Genomic DNA, 26,039 nt, shown 5'->3' on the forward strand with positions numbered 1-26,039 from the left:
GTTTGCAGTTTCAGTTTACAGAACAACTTGTTCAGCTATTCCATGTTGCCATAGTAACAGTTCATTGCCTTCCCATGGTAACAGCATACGATTTCTTAGTACCTGATTGACCTTTGTGCTAGCGATAAATTCTTTAAAAAATAAGATAGGCAGGTTAAATATATGCTCCTTTGTGCAATCCAGCATTTTTGGAGGCTCCCAAGGAAATGCAATATCTCTAGATGAATATACAGACAGAAATACCCTGATGATACCCAGCTTTTTATATCCACCCCAAACCAGCCCAGGGATGCCCTCGACGTGATGTCCTGTTGCCTGGAAGCGGTACGGACCTGGATGGGGAGGAACAGGCTTTGACTCAACCCTGCCAAGACCGAGTGGCTGTGGGTACCGGCATCTTGGTCCGATCAAGATATTCCATTGTTGACCATTAGGGGGTGAGGTGTTACCCCCGGTGGATAGGGCTCGCAACTTGGGTGTCCTCCTGGATTCACGTTTGTCTCTGGAAGACCATGTAACGACCATGACCAGTGGGGCATTTGCCCAGGTTCGCCTTGTGCGCCAGCTGTGCCCTTACTTTGACCAAGTTGCCCTATGCACCATTACTCATGTGCTGGTCACCTCCCGTCTTGACTACTGCAATGCTCTCTACCTAGGGCTGCCCTTGAAAACCACTCGAAGGCTTCAGCTGGTGCAGAATGCGGCCGCGCGGGTTGTGATGGGAGCGTCCTGACACTCCCATGTTACACTCCTCCTGCCTGACTTGCATTGGTTACCGGTTGCCCTTCGGGTCAGGTTCAAGGTGCTGGTTATCACCTACAAAGCCCTTCATGGCCTAGGCCCGGGATATTTGTCGGACCCCCTGCAGCCAGCGACAATCCCCAATCGCCCGGTGCGTTCCCACAGACAGGGCCTCCTCAGGGTGCCGTCGGCCAGACAGTGTCAGCTGGTGACCCCCAGGGGGAGAGCTTTCTCTGTGGGCGCTCCCACCCTCTGGAACCAACTTCCTTTGGAGCTCCGAATGGCCCCTGACCTTCGCTCGTTCCGCCGTGATTTGAAGACCTGGTTGGTCCGCAGCCTGGACTGATGGGGGGGGGGGGTTAATGAATTTTAAATTGTTTTAAATCGGAACTTTAATTTTAGATCACTTTTAATGAGGAACTATGCATTTTTACTGTTGTGAGCCGCCCTGAGTCCGCGGAGATAGGGCGGCATATAAATGGCATAAAATAAAATAAAATAAAATAAAATAAAATAAAATAAAATAAAATAAAATAAAATAAAATAAAATAAAATAAAATAAAATAAAATAATAAAATAAAATAAAATAAAATAAAATAAAATAAATAAATGCACCCTTCCCTGAAAGAAAAATTAAAGCACCGTTTGGCAAACTAAGGTCCTGTAGCATTTTGCTTCCACCAGTAGCTCATCATTTCTATTATGTTAAGTATCTTTATAGATATGGATAAATTGCCTGGTAATTTAGGGAAAGCCCATGGACAATGTATTACTTAGAGTAGGGATGTCCAACTTTGGCAACTTTAAGCCTGTTGACAGCCCAGTATTTCCCAGCAGCCAATCAAAATTCTGAGAGTTTAAGTCCACAAGTCTTAAAGTTGCCAAGGTTGGACACCACTGATTTAAAGTAATGAATTATCCAGGTAGCCTAATTCTGTCAATCTTCATGTACTTAGGACTCAGGAAATAAAAATACCAGAAAATATATAGAAATAGTAAACAGATTGCAGCTTTGTGTATCAAAACAAATGAAGAAACAGAGTAATTTTTTCCATATTTGCCTTTCTCTTCTTTTATAACTCTGGCTCTCTGTGAAAACAAAGAACACCTATGATGCAACCTCAACAAACATTGCATGATGGAAATAATCCTATTTAAAAGTAAGCCATTTGCACTAAATCGGTTCAAAGGTTACAACAGAGTATTTGAAACACTCCCAGGTACAATTAAAGAACTCAGCCACTTAAAAAAACTTGGAACAATCAATTTCCAAACCAATTAAAGTATTTACCAATAAATGGGTATTATTTTAGACAAGTCACATGTTTAAAGTATCTCTATTCATTCCCTCTTTTCTTCAGGTAAGCAGTAAACAAAGTAATAATGTAACATTTAAAAACTTTTAAAGCTAGCACTCTTTTCTTTCAAAAGTACATAATTAACACGGGAAGATCAATAAAACAAATAAAGGTTAATCTATTCAGTAAAACAGAACTTTACAATTCAAATACCCATGTTTCCCCAAAAATAAGACCTGGTCTTATTTTTTTGGTGGTGGTGGTGGTGGGGGAAATAAGCACTAGGGCTTATTTTTGGGAGGTGTTTTATTTTTTTTCCATGTACAGGAGGCCCACTTCTTGCTCATGGAGGGGCAGGAAGCCATGCAGTGTGCCAGTGCTACCATCGTGTGGCAGGGGGGTGGAGCTACCCCATGTGCCCCAGATCAGCTTATCTCAGGGCCTCCACAGCATGGGTTACCCATACCCCAATACCTGCCTTGCCTTGTTGCAGCAGCTCTGGCAGCCCCATCCAGCAGGATCCTAGGTGGCCCACTTCTTCTGCTTGCTCATGGCCACAACAGACCAGGAGGCTGAGCGATGCGCCAGTGCCATGGCCATGAGGTGAGGTTGTGGGGTGTGGAACTGCCCTACGTGCCCCACAGCCAGGTCATCCACTCCCTGACACCTGCCTCACCTCACCTCACAGCCACAGCACCAGCACACCACTCAGCCTCCTGCTCCATTGCAGCCATGCACAAGCAGAAGAAGTGGGCCAGTGGCCACATGGACTCATCTGCACAAGGCTGTTGGTGCTGCCACCATGAGGCAGGTGTTGGGGCATGGATGGTCTGGCTACAGGGGCTCTGAGGTAAGCCGGTGTGGTGTACATGGGGCAGCTCCACCACCACCCTGCCTTGCATTATGGCCTTGGCACTGTGAGCAATCAGATGGAATGGGCAGGCAGCTGGCTGCACAGGCTTTTAAGTAGGGCTTATTTTGGGGTAGGGCTTATATTAGGTGCATGCATAAAACATGCTAGGCCTTATTTTTTGGATAGGTCTTATTTTCAGGGAAACAGGGTAAATTTAGTCTCCTGAAAAACTCTGGTAGAAATAAGCCCTCTTTGGAGGGAGTTTAATAGGTCATATATTTCTGAAGCTCCTGAAACTCCAAAATGTTTCTGAATTTAGCAGCAGAGAAATCCAATCTCTCAGGTATTCTGCAAAGAATGTCAATAGGTTTTCATGTTGTATTTTTCCTCCCTGACTGGGTTTTTTATTTCCAATACTACATCTTTCTCAGAAAAGAAAGGTCATGAAAATGCCAGCTTTAAGGTTGGTCAAAAAACAATGAACTAAATATATACAATTCATGAATACAAATATTAAAATCAATGCAAATTGTCATTGAGATTGGCATGAAAGGGGACAAATTGGGTTAACTATTGGAAAAATGAGAGGCCGAAATTTTAGAAGTGCAACCATAATAGGAAGTTTCTACCTAATGTTGGAACTGCTTACCTCCAACCTGACAGTCCATATACGAATATAAGTTTTCCTGAACCATCTGGACAAATATATCAGCAGGAAAGAGGCCCTCACATGTTTCAGCTATCATGTAAAGGCTTCCAATCTGAAACCTTGTAATATCAGAAATTTGTGGTGTTTTTCTGCTTTCTTAAGCAGAAAACATGATGGCATCATATATGTCAAAATTTCATTTGGGAAATGCCTCAGTTGTGTCATGATGTCATGACTGAAATGAAACTCGGTATAACAGTTATCTAATTTGTACAATGACTTCACTCTTATGATTTACAGATGCCCCTGACTCCGTCCACAGGAATACCAATTTTAGGCTTCGGATGAAATGGGTAGAACTCTATAGTTGACTGTGTCATTTTGAATCGCCAATAAGATGAAAGAATGGAGAGAACATGGCAAAAACTGAAATATATTAATGTAAGTTGTTATGAGGGTAAAGAAGATAATCCTGATGGATAAATGCATGATGCAAAATCTAGGGAATAAGAGATACAAATACTTTTAAAACCACAACAGACAGATAATGTAGGTAAGCAGCTCAGATATACATCTCCTAATTCATCAAAATATAAGAAGGAGAAGGAGGTAAAAGACAGATTTGCAAATTTTTTAATTGTAGCCAATCTCAATAAAGTACATTTAGCAATTCTGTGGATCTGGTTTCTTGGTCGGGTCATTCTGGTGGATTGAATGTTTATATAAACAGAGAGGCAGAAATGAAATTTAATAATAAAACAACCTTAAATGATAAATGGACATATTGTTTCTTCCCTAGTCAGAATAACTGGAGAACTCCTTGTCCCTTGATACATCTTTGCGCAGAGCGACAGGCACCAGTGGCTTTATGACACACAGCAAGGCTTTAAGAATTCATAAAACCTGCTAATAAGAAGTGGAACTTGTAGACTTATTGTGTTTATCTTTTGATTTGATTTTTGTCATTCAGGAACAAGGTAATCCCTCATACTTCAGTAAAATGACAATGTGAAAGTGCGCTGTTGCTGTTGCAAGGTGATGCGTTCCAGGAGTTAGACAAGGTCATGATAGATCCATGAAGACTATCAATACAGTTGCCATTTTCTCGTCACTGAAATCTCCTCCATGCCAAGAATAAGACCTTCTGCCTCACTTATTCAATGATGTTGAGTTTTGTCCAATTCAGTGTATTTTTTTTCTCATGAGCAACTCCATAACTCACCCCATATTATCCAAGAAGCCTCCAAACTCCCCATAGAAGTTTGGAGGGAGAGCAGAAATGTCTTCGGGGGGAATACAAAGAAGAAGACTTTTCTCACTTCACCTAATTTAAACTCCTGGAAAAATTCACCATATACACTATTTGGAAGAGATATTTCCAGGTATATCTTCCAAGGATTATTACAGTTACATCTAGAAATACACTGTTATTCTCACTTTCACTTACCACTGGAACCAAGCAGAGCCAAAAATAGAAAGATGAGCCTGGGAACTAGTCCAAGATATTAAAAGTGTTCCTGTAAATAATCTGTGGAATGCACAGTCATTTCTGGCTTATTTAAAACAAATATTTCCTTCTCTATTTTTTAATAAATATTTGTCTTTTAATTAGAATGGATGAACAATTTAAAAGGTCAGTGTCACTATTAGCAGAACCTAAAAGTCAGAGTTGAATTATTCTTACCTTTGCTTACGTCACATATTCCTATGTGTGCCTAGATAGATGTCTTTAGTTAGCAACTGCAACGGTGTCAGATGCACATAGTAGCCTTTTTCTAGTACTACTAAAATAGAAATACTCTGTGCAGACAGAGGGAAAGGCTACAAGCTTTCTTTGCATCCTTCCTTGGCCTTCATCATCTCTTAAAACTCTCCATATCATTGAGGATCTTGGAAAATCTGGCTGCTCGCCATTTTGCCTCTAAATACAGAAGAGCCGTTGTTGGAAAGAAACTTAAGAATGAATCATGCTCATTCAATCCAAGAATTCTTGTATTTTCTTTGCTACAGCAACCATGACAACAGTTATTCATTTATTAAACAGTGATTAGGATGTCAGCCAAGCACCCAGTTAAAGGAGAGGAAACAACAAAGATGCTGGCATTTTTAAAAAACAATCCAAGGAAGACCTGTATTTAAAATGGTGTGTAATTTCTATAGTACACCCTTAAAAGAAACCTTACTTTCATTTATATTTCCTGGAAGAGGAGTCATATGAGACACATGGAGTGAAATTGATCACTGCTACATGAGCAACTTGTATCTTCAAGGCAGTCAGGGTGATAGAGATAGAACAAGGACTACCACTCAAGCCCTTCAGAGAATGACTGTATAAAAATATCTATGGAAAAGGAGAACTGGGGAAAATATTTTTTTCTAAGTGCTCATGTCTGGGTCCCCCTAATCACAGAATAGAAATCAGTAAGTTAGGGCTGTCCAATGTTGGCAACTTTAAGGCAGTTCACAATGTCCATAATCCTTAAAGCACGGAAGGAACATCTGGCCCATTCTTATTCCTTAGACTGAGCAGCCATTGCTGAGGAACCTGGTTTCCTTGATAGTGTCCTTCTAGAATTTTATTTATTTGATTTTAGAAAATGTATATAGCTGCCTACTCACTCACAGTGACTCTAGGCAACTTACAAACAGTAAAAACCACACAATAGAAATAATAAAACAATAAAATAAAATAAAAACAATAAAAAATAATACATTCCTCTCCTGTATATGACAGCAATGATTAAATAAGCTCCCCTATTTGATGGGCTCCCTCACACTCTGGGTTCCCCAGACTCACTGGCACAACCACGTCTTCAGGGCCATCCGAAAGACTGAGAAAGTGGGGGGGGGGACAGTCTAATTTCACAGGGATGATGTTCCAAAGGGAGGGAGCCACCACAGAGAAGGCCCCTTTTCTGGGTCCCGCCGGATGTACCTCCTTAGTGGATAGGACCCACAGAAACAGTTTTGCTTTCCTTATCCTTTCCCCCCCTTGAAGATGAACTAAAATATCAGGTGTTTTCAAATGCTGCTGTTTTTGAGTCCATTATCTGACCTGCATCTTTCCCCTTCAGAAAAGGCACAGGGCTCTCTCCCTGATTCCAAAGCTTTCCTTGATGGGATTAATTTGAATGGTGGTTCTTGGAGCTGCTAGAGAATTCTTGAACAACTACTTTCTTATCCTTAGTTGGGCTGGAAATATCATTTCTACTTTTTGAAATAGATGGCATAGATAATGTAGTAGTTCAGCATAGATAATGTAGTTTGGCATAGATAATGGAGTAGTTGGATGCCAGTTCCGGTACGGAGAGCTAGGGAGGATCTGTTCTAAATATTCTAATCATTTTGAAGACCTCATTCCCAAAGTTCAGTGGTATTTGTAGGACAGGCTAGAATGGATTATGTTCATAAAGTGGACTATGAACGGATTATGTAGGACAGGCTATGAATGGATTATGTAAATAAGGTAGTTCTTATTTACTGACTGTAATGGGGGCCAAAAACTAGGTCACTAAGAGAGGAAGTTGCTAAGTGAAAAGCATGTGATTGTGACTAGAATTATGATCTGACTTCAGTTTTCCTTTGCTTCTTGCTACTTCCTTCAAGTGAACTTCATTTTTTCTCTGCGAAAAAATTATGGTATGGGGTAAATAAGCAAGTGAAAATAAGAGCAGAGATCTTGCGAACGTTTTAAATGCAAGGACTGGTCACTAAGGCTTTTTTTTTAGCATCACTTTAACTTTGAATGGTCACTAAATGTTGCTAAACAAGGACTGGAATCACTGTGTAGGCTGGTGCATGTTTATCTAATTACAATTTCTGTGCAGCATTAGGGCAAGAAGAAGAGATGAAAGTCTTGAGGCTTAGTTTTTTTAGAATTAGAGATTTGCACAGAAACTCAATTCCCCTTTTAGAATCAAGAAGGCAAAAACAGTTAATGAGAAAAAACTTGTTTTCTTTCTGAAAGGATTTGAATTAGAGCTACTAAATTTGGACAATCAGTAGATGGTGATAAATAAGTAATTTTTTCTGTATCTCTTTTCTGACAGATAGTAGAAATTAAGATCTTTGCCACTTAGACCTGGCAGTCTTAATTTACACATAATTCTGAGATGCTTTGAGAGAAACCCAAAGTATGTTTAAAGAATACTGACACCTGGTGGCTGCACATCACTCAGACATCCTGGCCTTTGACAAAAGGTAGCCAATATAGATTTCTCCAACTTGGTGTCTAGTCCTGGTTTAGCTGGTGATTAACTTACAAAAACCAAACACCATAATTTGGGTAAAAAAGAGATAAAGAATAATATATTTCTTGGAAATAAGACACACATAGTGTTGCTAGTTCTTATGATCAGAATTATACAACTGGATTATTTCTTGATAAAAGCGACTGTGATGGAAAACGATGCAATTGGTACTCTTGAGAATAAAATCAGAATCGGTGGATGGAAAATACAGGAAGCAGATGACAGCTAATGATCTGGAGAAATGTTTCATTGGAAATAATATGTAATGGGGGTCTTTAACTACATTGACATAAACTGGGAGACAAACTCTGCATCACGTGGGAGATCAAACAGATTCCTGACCAACCTAGCTGACAATTTTGTCATCCAAAAAGAGGAGAAAATTAGAGGTACATTGGACCTAATTCTTACTAACAGAGAAGAAGTGATAGAGGGGGTTGCAGTTGCCAGAACGTTAGGGGAGAGTGACCATATCATATTGAAATTCAATATAATAGAAATACAAACAACAGAACATAATGAAACCAGTGTTCTAGACTTTAAAAAAGCTGATTTTAACAAACTTAGAGAGAGCTTAGGAAAGTTTCCATGGATGAAAATCTTATTTTTTTAAAAAAAATATGTTTTAATGGTACATTTTTTCTTTAAAACCATAAAAAATTCCGTGTCTATCTAAACCGTGTTGTCTGGGCATAATTAATTTTGAGTAAAGGTAGAACAATAACCATAATCATACTAGTAATCTTAATAGACATATCAGTATTAATCAGTGGGATTCAAATTTTTCCACTACCAGTTCTGTGGCCATGGCCTGGGGGGGGGGGGGTCATGTGATTAAGTGGGTGTGGCCAACTTGATGTCACTTATGGCCATGTCACATAACCCCCAAGCCACGCCCACAGAACCCGGTGGGCAAAACGGCTCTCAAAGAGGTGGCGGCTGGCCGGAGGCTGCCTAAAACTACCAGAGGTCTCAAACGCGCCAAAAAAGCTGCTGCAGTGCCATTGCCGTCCTGTCCAAGAATGCAAGAAGCACAGTTTTGGCACTCAGTGTCTAAAAGGTTCACCCTCACTGTCCTATACCATTTGTGACAAACGGCAGTCCAATCTCTTCTTGAAAGCTTCCAGTAATGAAGCTCCCACAACTTCCAAAGGAAAGCTGTTCCATTGGTTGATTGTTCTCATTGTCAGAAAATTTCTCCTTATTTTCAGGTTGAATCTCTCCTTGATCAGTTTCCATCCATTATTCCGTGTCTGGCCTTCAGGTGCTTTGGAAAATAGCTTGACCCCTCCTCTCTGTGGCAGCTCATCAAATATTGGAACACTGCTATCATGTCTCCTCTGGTCCTTCTCTTCTAGACTAGCCATGCCAAGGTCCTGTAACCGTTCTTGAAAAGTTTTAGTCTCCAGACCCCTAATCATCCTGGTAGCTCTTCTCTGCATTTTTTCTAGAGTCTCAACATCTTTTTTATGGTATAGTGACCAAAAGTGTATTCTAGGTGTGGTCTTACTAAGGCTTTATAGAGTGGTATTACTACCTCACTTGATCTTAATTGTATCCCTCTGTTATTGCAATTTAGGATTGCATTGGCTTTTTTAGCTGCCACTGCACACTGCTGATTCATATTTAACTGGTTCTCCACTAAGACTCCAAGTTCCCTCTCACAGTTACTGCTAATAAGCCTGGTTTCACCTAGTCTATATGTGTACTTTTGGATTTTCTTGCCTAAGTGTAAGTCCTAGTGGACAAACACTTAAATATGAGCTAGCAGCCAAAAAAGCCAATGCAATATTCTGCTAATTATTTAATAGAGGAACAGACTGAAAAGTTGTTACGTATGTAAACACGGACTGTGTGGGGGGATGCTCTAGATCACTTGAAACATTCAAACTTTGTGACCCCCTAAAATGTTAAATGAATTTGTGGGACAACTTACAAGTGTAGAAAATTAAACCATTTCATTGAGATAAACCAAAAAGCAATCCCATTTAAAATGATGCTTCTTAATGGGGTAGATAAGTTTTCCTACTTTTGCATGATTGTTCATATCTGAATTTCATTTCTGAGGACATCCACTTTATTTTCTAGTTCTATGTTTATTTTTTTACCAATTTTGGCTCCTTATGGCAGCAACTATAGAAATAGGCTGTTGTAAACATGATGTATACAAATCCAATGATACAGCAGGTTTAAAAGTACTATTAATAAATAAATATACTCAGAGTCTCTTCATTTAATTTTATATAGCAATTTTGTAAACTAATCCAAAATGTAAAAAACCATATTGTTGGTAATTTTATTTATGAGCATGCTTGTATCAGTTTGGCATCTGTGAAAATAATATAAAAATATACTAAATTCATTAGATCAAACAGTACTACAGACACTACAAAGACTATGATTATATGAACCATGTAACCAGACAGACCAGACACACAAATATTTTCTAGAGAATCTGAATCCATCAGTGATATTGCCAGTATCTAAAAGTTCTGTCCATGTCAATTGTTTTGAAAACCCAAATGCATACATTGTTAATCAAACATCAGCGAAAGCCAATTACAAACCAATCACCTTTGACAAATATTCATGTAAGCATTCTGTAAAAATATGCAAATATGAAAAGGGTATTTCAAAATGACACTCTATAACATGAATAGTGATTTAAAGAATATGTATTGATGGTGGATCATAGAATGCTTGGATTTTGCTAAGAAAACGAAGCACATAGAAAACCAGTTCAGGGGGATCATGACCCAGTCCAGACACCCTTGATAAAAACATCTCTTGATAATATGAAAAAGGAATTGACCCATTTTTAAACCAGTCCCCACCCCCAAAAACAATTATAGAGTTTCATGAGAATTTGGGGCCCTTGAGAGCCTTAGGGCCAAAAAAGTTGACTAAGATCTCAAATGTAACCAATTTTCTATCACTTGGACCTTTTGCCTCTTAATCAGTTATAAATGGTCATTTTCCATCACAGTCATGTGACTGCGTGTTGTTAACTTTCAAGTTCTGCTGTCAGATGATTGTGATTCACAATATTTGCTGCTGGTTCTGGCATTTTTTGCTGATTTCCAGGAAAAAAAACTGCCCGTTCAAATGAATGGATTCGTTTAACAACTGCCATGTTCACTTCGAGTGCTGTAAAAAGTCTGAAAAATTGCTTTAGGTCACATGGGTGCCTTGATTTATGACCACAAAAACTTACAACCATAATTCCAGGCTCAATTATGGTTGTAAGTTGAGGAGAACCTGTAGCATCAAACTTCTGGACACCAGTTATCAGTCTACCAGATTTTTGAAGCATGAAAAACAAGTAATTCATTTTACTATAAAGATCCTGGACAGCAAACCTGATCCTAAGAAGCAAGAAGGAAGTAAACATTTAACCATCAACTCATAAATCTTTTGCCTGAGCTAATCTATCTATTTCTTCAAACAATTAACACAGAGCAGCAAAGGATGAGAATCAAAGATATGTATTAGTGAATGAACAATTTGCTGTATGTTAAATAGGCTGGGTACTTGACATAGTTAATTCAATAATTATGTAATTGCCTAATTAATGAATATTGTGATAAGATGCAAATCTGTCTGCAACTATAAGAGCTAAGATTTTGGGGAAGTTGTGTGTTACTTATTTCTCAGCTCCTGCTCTGTTATTAGGACACAGAGCCTGGTTTCTCTGAGATAAGCTTAGTATGCTGTTTGTCTGCAAGTCTCTACTTGTCAGTGACATTTGAAGGCATTTAGAAACATACAGGAAATGGATACTTCTTGTATAGCTAACTACTTCTTGAATTAAGACAAATTGTCCAGGCTATTTTTCTCTTTCTGTCCAGGGTTGGAGAAGGCTAGGCTGAGAAGAAATTCAGGATGAGTTTGATCCATGATCCCATACAGCCCAGTTTTTGAAAAACCTGCTGTTTAACCTGCTATACTCTTACACAGTGGTGAAATCTGAATCAGTTTGCCACCAGTTCACTGGCCACGCATGCACGCTGCGCACCAAACGTGCACTACATGCACATGCAAGCATGCCGTGCACCAAACACACTGCACATTTATGCACAGTGCACACCAAATGTGTGTTACATGTGCACACATGCACAGTTCACGCTAAAAGGAGGCTTGGGAAGGTAAGTAGTGCAGCAAGGGGGGATCAGTTGTGCCGTGTGATTTAGATTCACTAGAAAGCAGGATTTCCTGCTTTCTAGCGATTTTAAATCACGCGGCACAGCTAATCATCGGAAATACAGCTTTGGAGGAACCAGTAGCTTTTTTTTACTATCGATTCGCCTGCACCGGTGCGAACCAGTAGCATTTCTCCACTGCTCCTATAGCAGCTTATTTGGGTGCAATGGAATTAGGGCTACTTCTTTATATTGCACTCTCATGAATGAAAGCCCCAATGCATCAAGTGTGGCAACTGATCAGACCACTTTATATTGCAATTTATAATAAAGATTTGTCTTTCCTTATCCCTAGCGAGCTCTGTTTTAAGATCTATACTATTGAAATATGTGAAATTCCGGAGAGGGTAGATTTACTATGTTACACATTTACATGGGCCTAGTTAAGTGAAGAAAACGTGCCAATTTAGGCTGATCTTAGAAAACTGAGGAGGGCTGGTCTTTGTTAGTATTTGCATGGAAGACCACAAGGGCGGTAGGCTAGATTGGGAAGTAAACTAAAAATTAATATGAAGGTGGACGAGTTGAGTGGGATCCCGAGTAGATCAATCTTGAGTAAACTGGTGATAAATAAATTGTAGCCTTATAATTAATTAACCAGACTTTTTAAAAATGTAGGAATGGAACTCTGAGCTGAAACATCGTTGAAGAAACAGCTTGGCCTGAACTTTGAACTGAGTTATGGCAATCAGATCCATCCACCACAAACATGCAGCTATTGAATCAAAGTCTTTTCCAGTATACCAGGAGTTCAGAGCCCACTTTGTCTTAACGGCACCTTCGTTTACTGTATGTGGAAAAGTTACCTTCATGATGGACTAGTCTTTATGGCGACCTAAGCTAGTTCAGATAAGCTGTCTCATCAATGAAACATTCTACAAGCAGCTATTTTGATCGTTACACCACTTGTCTTTTATATATAATGTACATAACTTTGTGTTTGCCCTCTATGTTTTATTATCTTTTTCTGTTATTTTAAAAGCAATAAGATTATTTAAAAAATTTCTAGGGGGCCTCCATGGTCCCCTCCTTCAATACAACATTTATATACATAGTGCTATGATAGCATTAGTGAAACTGGCTCAATGGCTTTTACTATTGTTTGGATTTATTACATTTTTTCCCCTCGACAAAAGCCATTCAGCCTGAGAGAAAATGATTGCAGTTTACCAGTCAGTAAAGCATTTTAGAAATGTCTTTAAAAATAGTTTGCAAACACAAGAAGTCACTAGGATAAAAATATCTCCCATACATTGATCCATTAGTAAACAAATCTCTTCATAAAATTACAAGTATATGATCTTAACAAATACATTCAAACTTTAAAAATTTAATCATCCTTCAGGTTAAAATTATAGTTAGTTGCTGATTGTAAAGCTAAGACTCTGATTACATTTTCAAATTTATCCACTGGTCTGAAAAACCTGACATCTAAGAAACAAGACTCTGTATTAATGCTTTTTTAACTCTTTGTAAGGCAGGGAAGCAGCTTGAATCAGAAGGCATGCAGCTTCTCCCTGTGGCTCACTCTTCTTCTTGCTTCTTTTGTTCTATAATTAGTATTCACTACTGGAGCGCAAGCAACCATAGTAGCAAAGTTCAAAGCCTTTTGGTAAGTAGGCCGTAATTTGGAAAGTCTGGCAAGTTCAATTTGTGCTGCTGTACCTTTAAATTCTGGGGTAATCCCGAGAACTGTGAGGTCCAGCCCTTGGGGAAAAAAAAAGAACTACAGATGGATTTTTTCCCCCAGAGCAACTACATACGGACTAAGAGCACAGAGAAGATTCAGGCAAGCCTCCATCCAGCAACATGGCAACATATGTTGTGTGTCTTCTGCTAGTCCTTACCCTGGTACGCTCATCTCTTGCACAGCCAAAGCTCCTACTGTTTTTGCTTGATGGGTTTCGACATGATTATCTCTCCGAGGAAGCACTAGAGTCTTTGCCTGGCTTCAGAGAGATTGTCAGCAGGGGAGTGAAAGTGGATTACCTAACCCCCGACTTCCCCAGTCTTTCTTATCCAAACTATTACACCCTGATGACTGGTAAGTACCTTCTTAAACTTTCTTGCTGTTGTGCTCATCAGGACCACCAGCCTGAAAGTGCCTCAGCTCAGATTTCCAAAACTCTGCCTGTGGGAGCCAATGCAGCCGAAAGTATCTGATGTGATGAACATTTGTCTTGGCAAAGGTTAATGAACTTGGTTCAAACAAATGATACAAAATAAATCTGCTTGATACTTAAGAAAGCAAACTTTTGTACAAATGCTATCCCACCAATTGTTTAGAATTTATTATCTCAATTTGAAAACCCTCAAGGTGAAAATACCCACTCAAATTTTTAAAATAAATTTGAGTGTCTACTCCAGTTAATTATTTGTATTCATTTAAAATTTAAATTTCAAGCCAATATTGGTCCAATCATCAACAGCTCTGAGATGTTTAGAAGGATTAAAAAAATGAGTTAATTGCATTCCCAATAGGACTAGACTTATCCTATCGGAGAAAAAAGAATTCCTGGAATTATTCAAAGCAATTAAACAGTTGTAGAATGCAGGATGTTTTTCCAATTGAGCATAGAAATATAAATGGTTCTTCCCATGCGTTTCAAAACAGCTGAACGAGACCTATTTGGTTCATTGATAAAAATGAATATTCAAGTTTCAGCATATTGTAAAAATACTTTAATGAGATCACCAGTCCTTTAACAATAAAACTTGCATCTTTTTAAACTAAACTTGGAAAATCACATTAGGACAAGAAATAAGTTATCCTATTTTTAAATGTTTATGGTTTACTAATTACTCCCTGTTATGAGCCTGAAGAGCACTTCCTGTATCTTACGAGATACAACTTCAGCTTTGTTTTTTCAGTGGACAAATATGATAATTTCCATTTCTATTTACCAAGAACGTTTGTTCATCCTTAGCTAATTGCATTGTATCTGCTTTCTTAGAACAGTATAACATACTGGTACAAAGTATGTGTGCCAGTGCTCGTCCATGTAACACTTGCAAAATAAAAATTTTTGTAGAGCCATCATAACATTACAATTAATTGAGTTTGAACTGGTACAGTAATAGGGACATTGCATCCTATGATAAGAGAGCAAGCCTTCAAGATTTGCAATTATTCACTTAGGGTGCTGGAGTGTATTTCGTCCCATAGAAAAGTCTTTTGCGTTTCCACAGGACTCCTTCAGAACCAGCATTTATGACCTGTTCAAAGTTCATTTTTCCTTCTTGATCTGGTTGGAACAGTAGGAATGCCAAGCAAGCCACAGAAAATGTGTCCAAAGAATATCCCACGGGACCTACAATTAAGAGGCAACACAACTTTTTAAAATTCCTACTTATCTGATTGGAACATCCCACCAAAGAAATAGCTGTATTTCTTGGGATGAGAAAAAAAAATCTTGCTGCCCTCGCATCACTAAACAGTATCAGAATCTAAGAACGACACTGGGAACTATAAAAGTTGTTCTTGTGAAACTGGACAAATACCAGTTTCTTTGACTGAGCTGCAGAAATCTTAAATCAACAACACATTTGCTTGCTATTTCCTGTTTAACAGCAATGGTGTTAACGTCAGGAAGGGAAGGGAAGTTGATGAACAAGCTAATAAAGACCTATGACTTGGAGAAGAGTTGGCGTTGCTCAAAATAAACAGAGGTCAAGGCCACATTTATTGATTTATACTTAAGGTACAACTGATCACTTTCTGATTCTGGCTTGCTTGCAATTGTTTCTTCCAAGTTGAATTATTATGTTCTTGAGCAGAAAATGCCCACAAGTACTGCCCAGTTTATGGCTGATTATCAGGAATCCAATCCTACTTTCCTGAAAGAGGGTTGCTTCCAAGCAGCTGTCCAAAATACAGCAGTTTTATCCAGCAGTGAAATCCACTTACCTTTGCTACCAGTTCGGGAACGGGAGCTATGCGCGCGTGCGCCTCTTCTGTGCATGCACAGAGCCTTCTGCGCATGTGCAGAGGGTAAAAAAGAGGATGTAATGATGTCCCGGTGGATGGGCAGAGCCTCCTGCTGCCAGCGCTACCAGTTCGCACTACCGGTTTGATCATCTCTGAATGTTAGATAATGATGGCATTGATTTGAAATGACAGTGGTGAAACCTCTACAGACAATAATGCTCTGTTGGAAAAATATTAAGACAAACAACTTAGCTCCTAGTTCAGTGCTGGTGAACCTTTTTGGCACTGAGTGCCAAAACGAGAGTGCCCGTGTGTGTGCCGGAAACCAGAAGAGCAGCTGTGCGCTGGGAAAATTATCTTCCAGTTTCCGGCATGCACATGCGCACTGGCCACCTGGTCTTCCAGTTTCTGGCTCACATGCGTGTGCACAGACCAGCTGGCCAGTACGCATGTGCACACCATAAAATAGAAGATCATCTTCCTGGCGCACACATGCGCACTGGGTGGCTGCTCTTTCAGTTTCTGGTGCTCCCGCAAGCATGAAGACCAGCTGGCCAGCACGCCGGAACCCAGAAGAGCAATGGGCAATGGCTTGCGTGCCCGGAGAGATGGCTCTGTGTGCCATTTCCAGCATGCGTGCCATAGGTTCGCCCTTATGGTCCTAGTTCAACTCATCTATGCTTGTCTTCTCAAGATGACAACACCCAGAATTGACAATATTTCAATAACCAGAATTATCAGTTGCCTTGCCAAGAACTTGATTGGTCTAGATGGGAAAGTAATCTACTTATTCAAAGGCTGGTTTTTATTTCATCAAGAGTCTTTCAAAAAAGTAATCCTTTAGTGTTATCTTTAGATTATAAGGAATTAATCCTGACATTGGCTCTATTATGAAAATCCTAAAGATTGGAAGTTCTTAGAAAGTATAGAACAAGTTCATGAAGAATTGATAGACAAAATATTTTCAGATTATCAAAACATGTTTCTGAAATTGTTCAAGATGTAAGTATTCAATAGAGTATTTGGTGACCAGATAATTGATGCAGTTTTAAAATTTCAGTTTAACTCTTGCATTCCAATTTTATCCACTATTTTGGCTGTAGTTATTTTTTTTATATTACCATATTTTTCGCACTATAAGACGCACTTTCCATCCCCCCAAAAAGTGGGTGGAAATGTCTGTGCGTCTTTAGAAAGCGAATACTGCAACGGGAGAAGGGAGTTGTCACCTCAGCTGCCTCCTGTCACTGCTGCCATCATTTGCTGCCACCAGGGAATGCTGGAGCCTTCGCTGCTGAGCAACTGATCGGTGGTTGAATTGATCTCCCAGAATACCACCAATCAGGCAGTGGGGATCACCGCTGCCACTGTTTGCTGCTGCCAATTGCCAGTGGCAATTGGCAGTGATGGCAAAAAGCAGCAGCGAATGGCAGTGGCGAACAGCAGCAGCGAATGGCAGTGGTGGCAATACCCACCGCCTAGAACAGCTGATCGACAGTATTCCGGGACGCCCATCCCACCGCCAATCAGTTGCTTGTCAGTAAAGGCCCCAGCATTTCCCAGTGGCAGCAGCAGCTCAGCTCAGTTGACCCGTGGTGGGCGCAATGGAGCAGAACCCTTACAAATCATATGCTGGGGCTGCGATAACGTGCTGAAGTTGACCAAGCTGTTTGCTGTTTGCTGCAAGGAAGCTAGCCAGATGAATACCAGATAGATGATGGGAGGCAGAGGCAGATTTTTTTTTCTTGTTTTCCTCCTCTAAAGCTAATACGCATTTTATGGTCCGGTGTGTCTTATAGTGCGAAAAATACAGTATTTATGTTGTATACCATTTTGATTTTCATTACATTTGGTGGATGCCTTTTAATTGGATGTAGGTTTTGCTTCGTTACTGTAAACTACTATAATCCTTTTGAATCAGTGTTAAAGAAAAAATAAATATAAATAAATAAAACAGAATTTAAATATAGTTTGAATTACTAAAGAAAGTAATTCTTCTTAAATGCAGTTACAAAAATATCTTAAAAATCAAATATATAATCCAGCAGCATATGTGTTTCTTTATTAATCTATTAAATTAATAACCCCAATTTAAGAATCCTGATGTAGATCTAAGAATACAGGATCCTAGGACAATGAAGATAATTCTGAATTGGATTCTGAAAAGAGACGAATCCTCGACAGATTTCTTTCTTAAAGCTGAAGTTGGTCTATTGTGATCTAATGCTGACTTAACACATTGTGGTGTCATTTGTTGGTTTTGTCCTATTTTATTGTGTGAACCAAGCAGTTCAATGTGAAGAATGGAAAATCTGAAGGCTTCACTGCAGATTTGAAAATCAAAAGTGCATTTTTCTGTAGTGTTAAGGTTTGAAGCAATAAAAAATGTAGTTTAATTCTTAAATTAGGCTTTAAAAATATCTTGGCATGTAAGGCTTGTCAAAGCAATGAAATGTAACCAGGAAGGTTTTAACAGCAGGGAAATGTGCAAAAGTATTTTTTCTAAGATAATGAAAGATCTGTTATTGATAAACTTGGATAAGGTTGTATGATGACTTGAAAGTCTAGCTGGAATGTGTGCCTCTATCAATTTTCTTTAAAACATTATGGAGAAAAGTGTGAAATAGTGAAAGCATATAGTAGGTAAATTGCAATAAGACATGATCATATCGTACCAACTTGATTATTGTATCTTTGTAGTTTGTTTTACACAAAGGAGTTCACTATTCTCTGGGAGTATTAAGTCTTCTACAAGAAGCCTCTCTAGAGGTCTGAATGCCTGAAAGATTTGGAAGAAACACAACTTGAACCCCATATCTTCCATCCAAACAAATAATGATGATGGGTTTGGAGGTACAAGAGAAAAATTTCACTGAGCAGGGTGAAATCTGAGCATAATATTTATAGAAGAGAAATAGAAATGACATTCTCCATACCTTTTGCACTGTCCTTTGCTGTTGGCAACCCTAGCCTGGGTGATGAGAGTTATAAATCTAAATATTTTACATCTTAATTTTTTGCCTGGAAAAGATCATCAATATGAGAAGGCCTATTTCCTGGCCAAAAAGAAAGCAAAAGGGAGATCTACCAGCTCTAAACTGCAAAAATTCTGACAATCTCTTGATGGCACTCATAGAGATACAGGACCTCTTTTTGCTGTTTTCCCAATTTTTTGAGCTCAGGTTGGCTAATCCTGTTAACTGTGGGACTAAATGTTTAAATTGCAGGCCTACATGATAGAGCAGAAATACTGAATCCAGTTCATGGCCAAACACACAACTTGTTCTTAGACTCTAGCTATGATCTACAGCAGATTTATTTTGAAATCAGTTCACTGTGCTAGGAAAGCAGAACAAGGTTATGAATACAACAACCGTAGAATAATTTAACACTGTTATTGTATTGGTTTATTCCAGTGGTGGGTTTCAAACTTTTTTACTACAGGTTCTGTGGCATGTCTTGGTGAGAATGGCAGGGGAAGGATACTGTAAAATCTCCATTCCCACCCCACTCCGGGGGAAGGTTACTGCAAAATCCTCATTTCCTCCTGATTAGCTGGGATTTGGGAGGCAGAGAACAGATGGGGGCGGGGCCAGTCAGAATTTTTACTACCGGTTCTCCAAACTACTCAAAATTTCCGCTACTGGTTCTCCAGAACTGGTCAGAACCTGCTGAAGCCCACCTCTGGTTTATTCCCTTTTAACCTTTTCTTTCCCATAAACACTAAGCTAAAGCAGAGTGATTTAATAAAGTGATTTAATTCAGCAAGATAACCCATGAAGAAATCCGTAATTATTGTTATATTATTTATTTTGTGTAGAAGATCCCAAATGCTACTTTTAAAGTTCATCTACCGCATAGATTTTATTTGCAAAAAACCACCACAATCTGCTAGTATGGAAGAAAACTGCTGCAAGAAAATAAGCAAACCAGAAAACATAATAGCTTAGTTTGTGGGCATTTGGATTTAGTGGTATCCTTTCAGGAAGTCATTTCAGCCGCCATGTTTCTGAATTTTGTGTATTTGCAGTTGTAAAAAGAATGTTTCCATATCATATATTTTCATTCTGACTTCCTGGCATCTGCCTACTTCATTGTTTTTATTTAAAAATAATCCTGCATAATATGCTATTATGGGTGTGAGAAGTAAATATATTTCACGTGTGGTTCTTGGAAATTGTTCAGAAATTGCCTTTCCATAAATGCAATTGAGAAAATACAACTGACCATCTTTCCATTTCAGGGTACACTGTTTGCTGGAGAGTTTGCTGAAAGGGCTGGTTCTCATCTAGAAATATTCAAGTTGTAAGGCAGGCATTACTTACAGATGATTCCTTCCAAACTGATAATTTTGTTTCTGCGTGGATGACTCTATGAGTAATCATGGGCAACAAAGTAATAACAAAAAACTTGATTAACCCGAAGATGCTTTGCTAATATAGTATCAAATTGTATGCTATGAGTTTATTATTAATGAATTACTGTATTGGTTATGATAATCTACCTGTTTTTATATTGGGCCTTAAGTATTTCTAAAAAGAAAATGGTCCTTTTCTTGAATATCTTGATAATTACCAGGAGTTATCAAATAAAATGCTTTGAAGAAAAACATATGGCAATATGCCTAAGGAAACATAGACTGAGCACCATTTAAGAAACAGAATTTTAACATTAAAATCTGGGCAATGCTCAGTTAGCTACTGCATTTGTTTTAATTAAAAAATTCTTGAGGAAATATGGAAAATTCCTCAGAAATGCAGTTTCTCATATTTTGCTACCTATTGATCAAATGATAAACATATTTCAATAGAGATTTTAATATTGAAAATTGCAGTATAATGGCTGAAAATAATAATAAAATAATAAAGAATCTGGAAGAATCCTTCAATTAAGGCTGTTTTATTCAAATCCAAATTTGATTTTTAAGTGTTGTATTTATGTAAATTCACCATGTTAATTTTTCGTAATAAATTACTTTCATCCATCAAAAGTGTACTTGGATAGAATTAGAGAAATTATAAAATCATGAAACTTCTCTTTGATTAATATGTATTTTGTTTTTACTTGGTTTTGTTTTCAACTTTCCTAGTCTGTATTTTCTTTTGGACCAGTATAAAATAAAGGGAAATCTTTGCCCAATATAAAAACAGCTAAATTATCTTAACCAATAGAGTAATTCATTAATAATAAACTCATAGGATAAAATTTGATACTATATTAGCTCATTATATATTAAGTCAAGGGTTAGGGACAGCAAAGAAATAGAAGCCACTTTTGAGCCACCCAAACTTGCACAGGCTAGAAAGAGTAGCTGTATGAGAGGACGGTCCTCTACGGAAACAGAGAAGTGTCTCCGCTGCCTGCATCAGCTCATGTAGCTGGTTTTGGAGTTGCTAAGCATGTGAATGAGGGAGTTTTTAAATGGAATTATTATGTATCTAATTTTGGAGAGAAAATTAGAGCAGGAAAAAGCTTGATGATCATTGGCTAACACACTTGGCAAGTAGCTATATAAGGAGAGCTGTTCTACTGTAAAGTTGCTGGATTCTCACTGTATATTAAAGAGTTGTTGTTCACTTCGACCTGTCTCCTGTCTCCTCACTTGCCCGATCTAACACTGGCAATGAGGATGGGATTGAGGTAGATAGGTTGCGCAAATAGAGCTGACAACAGAATCCAGCCAGGCGGGAAAGTCTGCATGAGCCAAGCATAGCAGAGAAATGTCTGCTTTCGCACCACCAATGCCATTCAATCCCGCGAAAGAAAAGCAGGGATTGTACATGATGCGGTTTGAATGCTTCCTCGAAGCAAAGGACCTCCAAAGGCTGTCCAACAATCGGAAGCGAGCCCTCTTTTTGAGTCACTGTGGCCCCGAAGTGTTTGACACAGACGAATCGCTGTCAGAGCCAACACCGGTGCAGTCTGTAGCATGGCAGGTCCTGCAAACCACATTGAGGACGCACTATGTCCCTATGCTGTCCAAATTCATTCAGCGCTATGAGTTCCGGCAAAGACTCCAGAAGGACAGTGAGCCAATTAACACATACATGCAAGTGCTACGCAAGGCTGCCACGTACTGCGAGTACCGCAATCTTGATGATGTCCTTCTAGAGCAATTAATATGCGGAGTCCGGGACATTCACCTCCAGAGGCGACTGCTGGCCAAGACAAACCTCACCCTGCACATTGCCCTAGATGAAGCCAGAGCGCATGAATTGTCTAACAAGGCAGCAGAATCCCTGCAGCGGCCGGCGTCACCCCAGGCGGCACAAAAGTCTACCCCTGTCCACAGAGAATCAGCCCTGACTGATAGCGAAGGCAATGAGGACGTCTTCAAAATGGACAGAAATAAGAGGGAAAGAGAGTTGTGCTAGCTATGGGGGTGTGCTAGCTGTTGTGCTAGCTGTAGGGGATTCCACCAGAGATAGACATGCCGATTCAAAGATGCCATTTGCAGGCGCTGTGACAAAAAGGGACATTTGGCACGGGTGTGCAGGGCGAGTCAACTGTCCAGTCACAAACAGAGAGCATTCACCAATCAAGCTGGTCAGCTGCATAAGAAGGACGGAAACATCCAACAAAAATGAGGCGCCTATTCCAAAATACCCGAGACATTCCAGACCCGCATTGGCCAAGCTACAACGTCCCTGGAGAAAAAGCTGCATGTAACCGTCAAAATTGAAGGATCCCCATGCCAAATGGAAATAGACACTGGCTCGTCCATTACTATCATGTCACAGGGCCGAACTAAAAGCAGCTATTCCGGACATCAAGAAACATCAGCTGAAGCACCAGCGCCTAAGGCTGAATGACTATCAAGGAAATCGCATTCCCGTTGAAGGCTGTGGGACGTTCCAGGTGAAATTTGGCCATTTCAACAAGCGGCTACCTATCACCGTGGTCAGCAGACATCTACCAGGCCTCCTAGGACTCGACTGGTTCAAAAACCTTGGGCATGGGGGTCACTGGAATCTACCAGCGGCAGCCTGACGGACAACCTACTCTGCGAATTCCAGGACGTTTTTTACGACTGCCTTGGCAAGTATGTGGGGACCCCTATTTCTTTTAACCTGGACCCCAATATAGCCCACATAAGAATAAAGGCGAGGAGAGTGCCATTTGCACTTAAGCCTAAAATAGACCTGGAGCTGGATAAGCTCATCCAGCAGGGCATTCTAATACTGGTCAACCATGCAAAATGGGAGATCCCGATAGCCACCCGTCTCAAATCTGACGGGTCAGTGTGCATCTGCACCGGCTATAAGTGTACCCTAAACGAAGCCCTCCAGCAAAGTGCCTATCCTGTCCTCATTGTGCAGCACCTACTCCATTCCTTGGGCCCCGGCAAGGTTTTTGCTAAACTCGACCTTGCGCAGGCGTACCAGCAACTGCTGGTACATGGCGCTACCGCGGAAGCACAGACTATAGTAACACATAGAGGTGCCTTCAAATGCACAAGACTACAGTTCAGGGTTAATGTTGCCCCCGGACTATTTCAAAGCATGATGGAACATCTGCTGCAAGGGCTGCTGGGGGTCGTCCCCTATTTCGATGACATTCTTGTCACCGCAGCAGACAAGCAACAAGTAGGGGACCGTCTAAGGAGGATGCTGACTATTTTTAGGATGCAGGGCTGCGAGTGAAAAAAGACAAATGTCAAATAGCAGTGCCTGCTGTTGAATTTTTAGGGTACAACGTCGATGGGGTAGGCATACACTCCACTGAAAGTATAACCATAGCTATCCATAATGCACCAACCCCAAAGAATAGGGCGGAGCTACAGGCATTCCTGGGACTTTTAAACTTTTATTCAATTTTCTTAAAGAACAAAGACACAGTGGTTGAACCACTCCACAAACTGTTAGCAAAAAAATCCCTGTGGGTTTGGGGTAGGGCGGAAGCTGAGGTGTTTGCAGCTGTCAAAAGACTCCTCTCAGCTGACAGCCTCCTCATCCAACACAATGAACTGCTTCCCCTTGTCTTAGTCTGCAATGCATCCCCTTTTGGCATGGGGGCTGTTTTGAGTCATAAACTGCCGAATGGACTAGAAGCCCCCATTGCCTATTTCTCCCGTACCCTGTCCAGCACTGAGAGAAATTACTCCGGCTGTCGCTGGAGTTAAAAAGTTTCACGAGTATCTGTTTGGGAGGACTTTTGAACTCATTACTGATCACCAACCCCTGCTAGGACTTTTGGCTGGGGACCGCCCCACTCCAGCAGCCATGTCCCCCCGTCTAACTAGGTGGGCTATTTTTCTGGCTGCCTACTCTTATCGACTCATCCATTGGCCAGGTCGGAGCTTTGGGCATGCCGATGCCCTCAGTGGGTGCCTGCTGCAGGACTTGCTGGAGGACCCGACTCCAGGCATTCCTGTTCTGCTTATTGACTCTATGGACTCTGGCCCTATCACTTCTGCTGAAGTTGCAAGGGCCTCTGCTAAAGACTCTGTGTTGTGAATTGTTATTGGCTGGGTGCAAAGAGAGTGGACGAAAGGCCCTGTTGGTGGGGAATTTAAACTGTTTATCTGTAAACAGCATGAGCTGTCTACGCAAGGGGGTTGTTTGCTATGGGGTGACCGGGTGGTTGTTCCGCTGTGTCTAAGGGAACAAGTATTGACCACATTGCATATTGGTCACCCGGGTATTGTGAGGATGAAGGGATTGGCGAGGAGCTATGTTTGGTGGCCCAATATGGACAACAGCATTGCCAAATGGGTAGCCAAGTGTACCCCATGTCAAGAATCTCGCCCCGCTCCCCTGACGGCCCCATCCAAAGAGTGGGAAAGGCCCCAGGGACCATGGTCTCGCATTCACATCGATTTTGCTGGCCCATTCTATGGTCAAACCTTTCTAATTGTGGTGGACGCTTATTCTAAGTGGCTGGAGATCATATTAATGCACTCCACTACTGCAGAGGCTGTGATTAAAGCGCTCTGGAAACTATTCACCACGCATGGGCTACCGGACACCCTGGTGTCAGATAATGGCCCTCAACTCACAGCTATTCAATTTGAGGGGCACCTAGTGGAGATAGGGGTCCATCACGCACTCACAGCACCTTTTCATCCGGCCAGTAATGGGCAAGCTGAAAGATTTGTGAGATCGGCCAAAGAGGCATTGGCCAGATTCGGGCTGGGGGATTGGCAAGCCAGGATCGATACTTTCCTGGCAGCCCAACATGTTACCCCATGCATGGCAATGGGACGGAGTCCCACAGAGCTCTTAATGGGCCGGAGACTCCGCTGTACCCTAGATAGGCTGCACCCCAATTACTCCCCTGAGGGGTACATGGAAGCAGAAAGTAAGACTAGGAGTTTCTCTATTGGGTCCCTGGTCTTCGCAAGAAATTATGTGGATGGTCCCCTCTGGGTGGCTGGGCAGATCTCTGACGTTACCGGGCCCAGGTCATATATTGTCGAAGTCAGTAATGGACGGGTATGGCGCAGACATATTGACTACTTAAGGAAACGTATGGGCCAAACAATGCCCGACGAGCCAGGCTACAAAACAGACAAACCAGTCCCTGACTCACCAATCGTTCATCCAACAGCTAACTCAACCCTGAAGTGGCCGGAGGACTTACCTGATAACTTTGGTGTCCAGCGCCGCCCCCTTGAGAAGCCAGGCCCATCTGAAGAGTGCGACGCCCATAAAAAAATCCAGGAGGTTGCATTGGCTGGGCTGGGAGAGACAAAGGGACCCACTGACCAGCCCAAATCCCTGCCTCAGACTGAATTGCGCAGGTCAACTAGAATCAGGGAACGCCCTAGTCACCTGCGTGATTATGTACGTAAATGGTTGTCAAAGTGCCTTCTGGGAGGGGAGGAGTGTTATGCTCTCTACATGGGGCTCCCCTTGAGGTGCACCCGGAGGCTCCAACTGGCGCAGAGTGCGGCCGCGCGGGTGGTTATGGGAGCAACATGGAGCTCCCATGTAACACCTCTCCTGCGCGAGCTGCACTGGCTCCCAGTGGTCTTCCGGGTGCGCTTCAAGGTTCTGGTTACCACCTTTAAAGCGCTCCATGGCTTAGGACCTGGTTACTTACGGGACCGAATACTACCACCAACAGCCTCCCACCGACCAGTACGCTCCCACAGAGAGGGGCTCCTCCAGGTGCCGTCG

General features: G+C 40.9%; 1 protein-coding gene across 2 annotated transcripts in view; it reads left to right on the plus strand.

The window, feature by feature from the left end:
- Positions 1–13,459: 13,459 nt before the first annotated feature.
- Positions 13,460–26,039, plus strand: part of ENPP6 (ectonucleotide pyrophosphatase/phosphodiesterase 6) — a 33,210-nt gene continuing 20,630 nt past the window's right edge. Inside the window, exon 1 of one of the 2 annotated variants that reach the window (XM_034401526.3) lies at positions 13,460–13,602. Coding sequence is in view for 1 of the 2 variants with exons in the window: in XM_034401525.3 (XP_034257416.1) it covers positions 13,800–14,034 (235 nt within the window). In the remaining variant the exon portion in view is untranslated. Of the gene's footprint in view, positions 14,035–26,039 lie in introns of both variants that reach the window. The other variant, XM_034401525.3, reaches the window with a different exon arrangement.

This window comes from Pantherophis guttatus, chromosome 8 (genome assembly GCF_059756535.1).
Source record: "Pantherophis guttatus breed Tessera chromosome 8, ASM5975653v1, whole genome shotgun sequence".
Lineage (NCBI taxonomy): Eukaryota > Metazoa > Chordata > Lepidosauria > Squamata > Colubridae > Pantherophis > Pantherophis guttatus.